The following is an 11365-nucleotide window of genomic DNA, read 5'->3' on the forward strand; positions in this document are numbered from 1 at the left end:
TTAGCCAAACTTATTGAAATTAGCCAAACTTGCCAACAGTTTTATCAAAAGATCGATTTGAATTTTATTTCATTATACAATATACCAAAAAACGAAGCAACTTATTTATGTAAACATTTTAAGATAAAAGACAGCTACTTTTTTGTTTTTGTAATAATGTCGAACATGAAAGATATTTGCGATGGGGGGCAGGAACCAAAATGGAGGTCGGACGTGGACATCGAAAAGCTACCGAAACACAAAATGATCACATCCCAGGAATGCATGCTGCTAAAACGTGATTTGGAATCCGATGGTCAAGATGACTTCGAAGTTAGTCCCATGATCCTTTGCCTGATGCTAACCCTTTTACTTTTCGTAATCGGCTTCTGGATATGGTTGATCTCCAAGAGCTGTCTCTTTGCCCAACCCGATGAGGTTAGAAAAAAGAGAAACGCAAAGCGCCGGCTTTCAGGAGGTAATAATCCAAGGGCAAACAACACAAATGTACGCATTTTGGACATATCGTCACAAACCCAAATGCTATCGCTTTGTAAACTCGAACGAGATGACTCTAATAGCTCGCGAAATCAGAGCTGTCCACTTAAAGTGTGCAATACAGGTTCCTATGGAGGTCCCAGCCAGTGCATTCCAAGGGCAACCTACTGTAACTTAATGGTATTGCCCACCACATCGCCATCTTGCACAGAACAAGCCGCAGAAATGGAGTCACAAACTGTTACGGAAGCTACAACTGGATCATCAATGCTTAGATCCACCGAATCTTCCCCAAGCCAAAGCTGTCCAAGACTCTCAACGATAATAGAAAGAAATGAACTGGAAGTGCCCACAACTCGAGCTGAGGTTGGATCACCACTAATGTACGGCAGTATGCCTTCAAATTTCGGGAGGGAAGTGCCCAAAAGAAAATACAGTATTAAGTGGACCAATTTTTTAAGGCAAGGACGAAAGGATCACTGCGATACCCAAAGCCCACAGTGATGCCTTATTGATAGAAAAAAATAATTAAAAAAAAAATATTTAAAGAAAATTGTTTTACAATTACCAAAAATAATATAACTTTTAAGAAAACAACTTTGCGATTTTTTTTCAAAAACGAAAATGAACAGAAAACAGTTTAGAATGCGAATACAAATTATTTAAAGAACGTCAATGTCAAATTTTCTTAAAATAAAATTTGCAATACATAAGATATAGTTTTTAGTAAATTTGCAAAAACCTCGTTTAAAATTTTCTGAAGATATATGATATACTGTCCAAATTTATCCATAAGAATAAGGAACAAGGAAAACTTGAGCAAGCTAAAGGAAAAATAATGAAATGAGAAGCAAATTTGTTTGAAAAAACTCGTCCCCAAGGTAATGAATCCCAAAAAATGAATCCAGCCTGCAGAGTGAGCCTGGAGAGCACGGAGTGCCAGGAGTGGATGAACGAGGTGTGCGCCCACTGCGCCCATCTGCTGCCCAGTGCGGAGCAGGCGGAGCTCTGGGACAAATGGTGGGCGGACGACCTGCCCGCTCCCTTCAAGAACCGCGTTAACCTGATGACCGCCTACGATTGCCACAAGTTGCGCAAGGATGTGGCCCGCCAGGTGGCGGCTCTCGGGGATCAGGAGCGGTACGAGGGCGCCAACGACCACGACTGGTGGTCCGTCTATCGGGATATCCTCATGATCCCGGTGTTGGTTTCCGTGCTGATCGCTATTGTGTGCGCCCTTCGAATCCTCTGCAATGCCCTCCAGCGTTGTTCAACACCAATGCGCATGGAATATCCTCCTCCGGCGGAGTTGAAGCCTGAGAAAGGGCAAACAACACCGTCCACGCCAACTGATGTGGTGAGCCCGCCCCGAAAAGATCCCAACAAGCCGTCCAAGTCGTCCAAGCCGTCCAAGCTGCCCAAGTCCTTCATCTCCTTTGGCCGAAACACCGATCCGCGCACCCGTTTCGGTCCCTACAAGCACCAGAAGCTGCTGAAGACCTCCTCCCTGCAGGAGCTCCAGCACCAGTTGAAAGCAAAGCCAGTACCCCGACCGGCGGAGAAAAGCGACCAGCACTCCGAACAGCAATCGACGGAAAACAAATCGGCCACAAAATAACCGTCGAGGGAGCGCTGGCCAAAAAATCGAAAACAAATCCGAAGGCTGTCGAAGCTGTGCTCAATCGCGGATAAGATTTATGAAATGTGTTCCGCCCCGATTTGTTCTCGTTTTCCTGGTTTGCCTCTAGTTGGTTTGCGTTTCCCTTTTTTATGTAGCCGTTCAGCGGCGAAACACAAAAACAAATAAATATTGAAGCGGAGGTACAGTGGTTTTCGAATGGCTCAAAAGCCTTACCAAAGTGCTGTCCTAAACTAAAAATATTTACGATCTATTTTATTTAATTGGTTGAATGTTTATTTTTGTGGATCGTTTTAAATTTTTGATTGGAGCGCTTAAGCTTTAAGGGTTCACAAAAATTGTTAACATGAACGTACGAACAAAATGATTTTATCGATATAGCAGCATATTATTATACCGAATACAATATTGTTTTGGTTAGCAAATACATTCATTTAATTCGTTAATAAACATTTTCTTGAAAGAATAAACACAATTTAATAGAAATGTACGAAACGCACATTTTTTTCCTGTCCGGATATTTTTTTCCGCTACTCAAATCCACTGTAAATATGGTCTTTTGGTGGCGGATTCGGAATCGGGAATGGGATCAGGAATGGGATCGGGAATGGGAATGGGATACACACCCGAAAACATGCATGCCGTACATTTGGCCCGAATGACCTCAGAGAAGTGGCTGGCCAAGTGTTGTTCCTGGCAGCGTATCAACGTTTTGCCTATAAATACGGCGGATGTCGTTAATCTCAAATACAGGCAATTTTTAAAAATGCATGGGGTATTGTTTATCGCACGCCCGGCTGAATGGGCGGATGCTTCGGAGGACTGAGATCGGAGGTCGGAGGTCGGAGGAGAATGAGTGAGTGTCAGAGTGCATGGGATTGGCCATAAAGAAACAATTGAATTTAATTTCAATTGAATGCACACTCAAATCGAAATTGTAGCAAACAATTTGGACAGAATGCATTTGTTTCCAAGTTATGTCTAAATGATTGCTAGAATTATGGCTGCCAGTTGAGATTTATATGCGTTTTTCCGCCGCTCCCCGCCATTTCTTTTTTATTTAATGAATTTATTTTCGGATTGAGCATGGCAGTCGAATCGTATATTCCAAACTGGTGTGACACAGCAGGCGTGTGGCGCTTAAATCACGGCCGCAACTGTAGCGAAATTGAAAACTTTTACTACACTGACTGTTTGTTTGGCCATTCGCTGAATTGTTTGTTTGTTTGTTTGTGGGTCGGTTGGTTGGTTGGTTCTCTGGTACTTTTAATTCATTCCCTGCAGCTGCCGACCTACAGAGACTAAGATATCGAAGAGGAAGGACGACGACCCCTTGCTGACTTTGATTTATTTGTTGTTCCCCCTATCCAAATGGAATTAAAAGCTTAACAGCTTTGCGTTGCGCTTTAGTGCTTTAAAAATGCATTGATTGCTATTGACAAATTGATTTTCTTTCCTGCCCGAATGCCCGAATGTCCGAATGCCAGTTTCAATTCGATTCAGCTGCATTAACAAAGCGCGCCGGACATTATGACAGACTGTCGTCGTAAATCAGCAGCCGCAGACCGCAAACGAGTTGAGGCTTCTGTTTCTGGTCGTGTCAACCCTTTGGCCCGGTCACTCGACCTTAAACGGTCGTCGGTCGACGGTCGACAGTTGGACATTTAATTTGGCCAAACAATTAAATAGCTGTTGAGCTTGAAGTCTTTGCCATAATTAAACCTTAAATCAATATTTGCAGATTCTCAAGTCATATTAGAATTCGATTTTCTGCATGCGGCATGCCTAGCAAATTTATTTATCGAATCAATCACTGGGCCATTGATTGAGGTGCGCTCGCAAAGTATTTACCCACATTGATTTGTCCCGTCGGGCCTGCGTATGCTCATGCCACATTGTTTGCCCCATCTTTGAACTGAAATTGATGAAGCAATGTTTTTGATCCTGTGCTGCAATCCTTTGTTGGCCTGACCAAACTCCGAAGTGCTTCCTCCGCCATGTGGCATTCGTAAGCAGGAAGGCACACATCCATTTCAGAATGCGTCGACAGCAGTCGGTGGTTGGTGACTGGTGGCTGGGGTGTTGGTGGGTCGAATGGTTGAGCAGGCATATTAGAATTTGATAAATGTGCAGCACGAAACCAGGACGAAATGCACTGGCATATACGTTGCACTGGGAGAATATCATGTGGTTAACATTGTTTGAGTGAGTCTTAATCAACAAATTAATGGCGTTTTGCCAGAGGTGAAAAGTAGAAAATCAAAACTTAGGCAAGAGCAAATTGTTTAGTAAGCCTATGACTTGGTTGGACTACCTCAACTTAGAGCCCTTAAGAACTATAAGAGCTTGCAACACTCTTAGAGTGTTAATAGCTTTCAAATATGTAGCGTTAAACAACTGAAGTCAATAGACATCCATATCCATAAGGTACAAGGTATTATATTATTTATATATAAAGTTAAACGGTGTCATTACTGGGTAGTTTAATTATTGTCGGTTTCTGATTAGCTGTCGCAAGTTTTCCATTCAATCATTTATACTGTCAATTAAAAACTATTAAAAGCCGGTTTTAAATGCTCGAAATGAAAGGAAAAACGTGAAGAAGTAATTAATTTTTAAGTACACTATTTAATTATGATAAGTAAATTTATTCAATTAAAAAGTCCTTGAAACAGCACTGCATTATTAAACCTTAACTTTACTGTTATAATATTTACCTTGGCTGGCGTATAAATTCAAGGCATTGATCAGGAAAAAAAGGTTTGATTAGGAATCCCTAGTTGGAGTTCTCCCTGTGTAATGCAGCCTGTTTTCACGGTTCAAGCTGCATTCTTTACACGATTTAACTCGTTGATTTTGTGGCTTACACTCATTAAGCCAGCCTGGGCCCCACTGCCATTGTTTGTATACGAGTCGAGAGGGGTAGGAAGGGGGAACAAGCTGCTAACCGAGCCTGGACAATCACCAGAGCCCTCTTACTTTAGCCATTTAAGCAAGCTGCATAACGGCTCTTTGTTTGATTGAGACTAGCAGTAGGTCTTCGCCACGGAGTTGGATTCGCATGTGGTTGCTCATACGCCCCATATGCCCGCGCCATCCGAGACCACTGGCCTTCATCGTTAAAGATGTGGTTTGCATGTCGACGCTGATTTTTATTCTCGGGGTCTCGGTCTCGGTTCCCGACTTGATTTATTTCCCTGCCCTTGCGCCGGCTGCAATCCTCAGCTGGCCATTGTGCTGCGAGTCTCACTTTTCAAGAACTCAAACAAAGCATTAAATCGCACAAAGGCGATATGGAAAATATTAATAATATGCCCGGCCAGCGATTCTTTGGCCACAGTCTCAGAATTTACGATGGCCCATCGCCGATTTATTCCACCCACGACCGCGCCCACACGGTTTGACCTCATTTCACATTCAGGGGTCAGTCGTGGCGGTTTTAAAGAGTTCAAATATGTGGGACCGCACATTGAAGTACTAGTCTTTTTCAGATAAACATCACAGGCTGCCAAAAATCCTGCATAATTCAACTGAGCATGTCGTTAAAGCCATCGCCCGAGTTAGTAGTATTTATTCGGAGCGCATTATGTGAAAATCGTCATTCGAATTATCGGTAAATATGAATTTTTGATTTGATTGAATTTGAATTGCATTGGAGGATGTGTATTTGGCGCATTTCGGAGCGCAAGCTTCCAACTTTACAATGCATAATGCCGATATCACTGGATTTGCTTTCCGTTGATAGCATTTGTGTTTGTATAAATCGCTAGAATCGCCAATTAGTAATAATGCAAAACCAGCCAGTTAAACTATTGTAATAAAAAAGTGAAAACTATGTATATACATTTAAATATATTTAAATACTTATCAAAGAATATTTATATAAAAAGTTTAATCTAGAATTAATTTAATTACATAATAAATACCCTTTCATGGGTAATTTGTTAATACTTGTTTATTTTCTATTATTATTGCGCCTATACGAATGTGCATTTTTAGTATCATTTATATCAAAACTTTCACACAAGCGCAAGAGTTTGATACGCTTTAAATGGTTTGACTTAGGTAAGTAAGCCAATTAAGGATAAGAGTCAAATAAATAGTTAAGCAAACCCATTAATTTTTCAATAAACACACTTTCACCGTAATTTAAAATATACTCGTTTATATAAGGCCAACTAACTGACAACACAAAAGCGAAGGTGGCTTTATGCACTTTTAATCATTTGAATCGTTGATTGAATGTGCTCACTTAAAACAATTGTTAATTAAATGGATTTATGCAAAGTCATGCGGCTTTTGTAAACTGTAGCTTGTCATTATAAATCCATGATAAACGACAGCACAGAACTGGCCAGAGAGAATAATTAAACAATTTAATGATGGTTAATAACAAGTCTATGTGACAGACTTAACCTCAACTGTGATGCTTGGGGCCCGACAACAACCTTTTTGATTATGTGCAAATCAGTTTTCACAGCAAATTAGGCAGCCACACATTATAACTTTGACAGACAGGACCGACCCCGACCCCCAAGGGCGTCCTCGACCGCAGATCCACCTTTTCCTCGTCAAGCCAACCCCTTTCAACGCCATTCATAGACAGTGGAAAGTTCCCCCGGAGGCTCTTAAGAGTACACATGTAGCATATGTATGAGGGGCATCAAAAGTTTGAAAGCAGCTGCCGCCAAATGAAAGCGGGGTAATCCTCTACCGCCACCAATCCTTCCCGAAAGTCACACAGAGGCCATAGTGAAACAAAAAAAAAAAAAACTTTTCGCGGCCACGGGACCATGAAAGAGCCAAGAAAATTCAAACAAAAGTGCAACAACTTTGGAGGCAACGGTTGAGAATACCTTTTTTTATGCGCCTCCCGTAGGAAAAGTTTCCTTATCCATTCGAATGACACTTAAACACTTGCCATGTAATTTATCTGATGGCAGACAAGTCTGCAGTCAATAATAAAAGGATATAAAATAATGAAAATACGAGAAACGAAGAAATCAAAAGCTAGGAAACGTATGAATTTGAAGTATAAACGATTGAACCGCAAGCGACAAACTTTGTTCACTACCTTTGGAATCTTACACGAATTTACTGCAAGCATTTGCAAAAAGCATTTGAATGAAATCGCAAGGTCTGTATTTGAAAGAAATAAATCTTGTTACAATTAAAGGAAAATGCAACAAACTGCATTTTATTAAACGAATTAAACTGTCTGCTTCTATGCTAAAAATTTGTTTTTGTAGGGCAAGTCATCAGAAAACATTGCAATGCATTCAACCAAGCAAACAAAAAAACGTTTATCTCACAAATATAAAATATTTATCGTCTTGTAGTCATAATACTTGTAGTATAAATATTTAACAATGAACCTGCATCAATTCAATCATATGTGCGTCCTCTCATTCAACACAAAATATTTTGGGTAGCCCCTTTGCACCATTTTGAGGCATTTTAACCTTCACTTAATATTTAAAATAGTTTTCTTTAAGAAAATACCACACGCATTCGTTCCAAGTTCAAGTTTTATCCGGAAGAAATCCTCCGGTCAAATCTCATTTAATTGCCTTGTGATGTAACCAACATCCTTTGACTGAGAATGGTTCGTTTCAAATTTCGCATTTTGCAACGGAAATTTCGGGCGTATTCTGTTTCTATTCATACATTTCCATTCCCAATCGGCCTTAATGAGGGGATTTTCTTGTTGGCAAACTGTTGAATGCTGTTCCCTCTGCGTCGTGCGCATGACTGTTCCCATCTTCAGGTCACTGTTAACCGCTTCGTCCGATGGAAAGTGTTCCCAGTTTTTAGAAACCTCAATTTGAATGCTTTAAATTTTGTCAAGGTAGATTGCTAATTTATATATAAAAGATTTCTTAAATAATTAAAAACTCATTAAATGCCTATTAATATGAGAACACCCAAACTTCATGTCGCAAGAAATGTCAGAAAATTTGCGAATGAAATATTTGTTTAGTACTTTTTTTATTCATATGAGTATAAGGTTTTAATTTATTAAATGATTACTAGCTTCGCTCACCATAAAGTGATTTTAAATATAAATTCCAGAAGTGTAACATCTATATTTATTCAATAAAACAGTTTTTTATTGTACTATCTAAATGCGTTGAAGAATAATAAATATTCGTTGTCAAAATTTGAGGTTTCGATATTAAATCATTACCATAATTTTTTGAAGTTCCTTTGCAAATAATACCTTTATTAAAGCGTCACCACACATTCAGGCTGTAAACAGCAAATTGAGTGTCGTTGAGTAAGTAGGTCAAGTATTTTGACATTTTGTCCAATATATAATTGTACCAGCCACTTTACTAATTAAATGAAGACAATTTTCTTTGTGCACCGAACTCGACTGGTGGCACCTGTCTTCCACCTGTGCACCCAAACACACTCCCTGCCACTTTCATTCGCAGTCATAAGGGCTCTGGCCATGAAAGCTGTGCCGCCAATGACAATGAGATGAAACGCCCCCCAGTTATTTTCATAAGGCTGACGGTCCGGGGCGTTGGCGGGATCACTCTGTTGAAGGCGTTTAATCTCATTCATTTTGAATAAGACCGGCTCCAGTGTATTTAGCCTGAGTACTTGTGTCAACACAATTCAAGACGGTCTCAAATTAAAAGGCCGTGTAATATGCTCCTCTATGAGACTGTTTTTGTTTTGGTTTTCTTTTCTCCCAGGTTCTACTTGGCTTGCGCCTAGGCAAATGTCAATATTCTTGGAGGCTGCCATCGGAGCAAATTGCCTCAGGCTGACGTCAGCAACTTTGCGAGAAAGTGAAAGTAATTAAAAAAGTTTAGCTGTACGGATTTTCAAAAATATTCAATCGCTTCGCCAAACCAACTGCAAGTCTTTCAGAGGTAGACATTGGTCAAGAAAAGCAACAAATAAGAAATTTTCTGCAATAGGTAGTACTACTACCAACAAATGTTGCAATTCAATTTTGGTAAATTCCATCTTTCCTTTTCAAACTATTCACTTTTACAAATTGAAAATTCGAACAGAAATTCTGTAGCATGAAGCCAGTTAGGTTAATAGCGAGGTATTTTCCTTTAGCTTATTACGTACTTTGCATGAAATATTAAATTACCGGATTTTCTTTTATTATAATATTCGCAATATTAATCCCATGTCTTGCAAAAAAAAGCTTACAACGTTTATTCACAATTGAATTTAAATTAAAAACTCATATAAATACGTTTTCATGTGTTTAAAAAATATAAATTAAATAACAAATATAATATACATATAAAATAATTTATCTTTCATTTCCTAATTAAAAAAGAAAAAATGAGGTATTTTTATTTTGTATTTGTTTATATTTTCCTAAAATTCATACCTAAAATGTATTAATAAAACCAACAATAAAACCATTTTTAAAGTTGCAGTATAATAAATTTATCAATATTTGTATAATAAATGCCTTGAAACAACAGTTGGTTTTATAATTTTATGAAATATGCCATCTATATGTTATTTTAGAAAAAAATATATATTTTTTAGTTATATTATTATAATTTTGCACAACTTTGAAGAAACGACAAATTTTATAAAATACCCTTTAAAATTAAATCAATATCTTCGGTTGTAGCCGTTTGGACTATATTTTTGTGCACTTATTTCTGTTTAATTGACATGTCATTTAATTTTATTATTGTGCACAAAAAATTTTTAAGCAGAATTATTTTTAATAGAATATGTTACACGACAATAAACATTTGCCTTGCAATAAGCCATCAAAAGCCCAAATGACCATTAAATGGCCATATCTACATATATAATATGTTCTCTTAAAGAAAAGTTAAAGGCAACTTTCGGATATATGGGTTTGGGGCATATTGACTTTACGCAGCCTGAAAATTGGCTACGTGACTTGACAATACAAAGAAATGGCGATGGCGGAGACGATGGCGACTCTACGATGTTGATGATGATGGTGCTCCTGATGGGGATGATGCGAAGAGCCGCATGAAATGCAAATTTGGTAGCATTAAGTGGGGTGGAGAACGCAGTGCAAAGGAAAGGCAAATAAGGCACAAGGCCGGCAGAGAAAAAAAAACAAGTTGTTGGCTTAATTTCGTCACAGGCAGCTTGTTTTCATTAACCGGCCACCGAGGAGCTTTTGACTTGGGGCCCGCTGCTCGTTATGCGTATGAGCAATCGATTAAGAATAATGTGCCGATGGATTTACAGTTGCAGCAGAGAGCAATCAACATTAAGCGTTTAGTCTGATCCTTTAAAAAGAGGATGGGATACAGAAAATGGAAAAACAAAGTTGTAGGTTATGATTTCCCACGATTTGAGAAGAAGCAATGTGACAGCTAGGCAAATTATATAACGAACGAGCCAGATTGGACGACTATAGCATAGGAACAATCAGGAAAATAAATTTTAAAAAATTATAACATTGCTAGTTTTTAATTTAATTCTTAATTTATCGAGATGTAGTAAATGTTAGATATTCCAAAATTACTGATTAAATTTCATTAAAAGGACGACTTCATCATATATATATAAATAAAATAAAATTTAACATCTCAATTTTTTAGTTTTTTTAAAAAATACTTTTTGACTATGTAATAGTTTGATATTTCAGAATTATGCATATATAAATCGAAATTAAAACGTTTAAAGAAGTATTTAATTTGTCCAATAACTGCAAGTTTGCTTCCTTTCTTGTTTTTAATAACTTTTTTGTTAAAGCTATATTTCTACACAAACATAAAAAATACATTTTATAATATTTGTTGGTCGAATACATTTTTTTTATATTTAATTCTTTATTTTAATTTTGCATTTGCAAAATGAAGCTACAGCTAGTACTGCGCTACACTTACTTATCCCTCGTTGCCACACACACATTTGTATGCACACCAGAAAGTTGATTATTAAGTGCGTTCGCGAGTTGCTTCTCTTAATACCTTTTGCTGCAGTTCCATGATCCAGCGGCATCCTCGCAGGTCCTTGTTGTTGCTTTTGAATGCTGCTGACGGCCAATTTCTTTATTGCACTTTAATTTATCTGTCGGTCCCAGTTTCAACTTCGCTTACCTTTTCAATTTATCGGCTCCATATTAAAGATAAGTCAATGGTCCATAATGGACGTGCGTTTTTCTGTCGGACATTAAATGCCGGACACAATAGCCAAATGCCACAATTTTACATTTATTTTTCAGACTTTAACGTAAATGTCCAACATGAATGTTGATAAAATACTTTAAATGTA

General features: G+C 38.2%; 2 protein-coding genes across 2 annotated transcripts; both read left to right on the forward strand.

Annotated features, from left to right (window-relative positions):
• The first annotated feature begins 92 nt into the window (after positions 1-92).
• Positions 93-993, forward strand: LOC108135020. Its single transcript, XM_017255552.2, has one exon. It carries the CDS (start codon positions 157-159, stop codon positions 979-981), a length of 825 nt encoding a protein of 274 aa, XP_017111041.1. The 5' UTR covers positions 93-156; the 3' UTR covers positions 982-993.
• Positions 994-1222: 229 nt separating this feature from the next.
• LOC108135062 lies at positions 1223-2358 on the forward strand. Its single transcript, XM_017255604.2, has one exon. The coding sequence runs from the start codon at positions 1376-1378 to the stop codon at positions 2093-2095; it is 720 nt and encodes a 239-aa protein (XP_017111093.1). The 5' UTR covers positions 1223-1375; the 3' UTR covers positions 2096-2358.
• Positions 2359-11365: the final 9007 nt, after the last annotated feature.

Source organism: Drosophila elegans, unplaced genomic scaffold (genome assembly GCF_018152505.1).
Source record: "Drosophila elegans isolate 14027-0461.03 unplaced genomic scaffold, ASM1815250v1 contig_476, whole genome shotgun sequence".
In the NCBI taxonomy this organism is placed as follows: domain Eukaryota; kingdom Metazoa; phylum Arthropoda; class Insecta; order Diptera; family Drosophilidae; genus Drosophila; species Drosophila elegans.

Excerpts from the sequence above, each read along its gene's own strand:
- LOC108135062 (XM_017255604.2), top strand. The coding sequence starts at position 1,376 with ATGAATCCAGCCTGCAGAGTGAGCCTGGAGAGCACGGAGTGCCAGGAG.
- LOC108135020 (XM_017255552.2), top strand. The coding sequence starts at position 157 with ATGTCGAACATGAAAGATATTTGCGATGGGGGGCAGGAACCAAAATGG.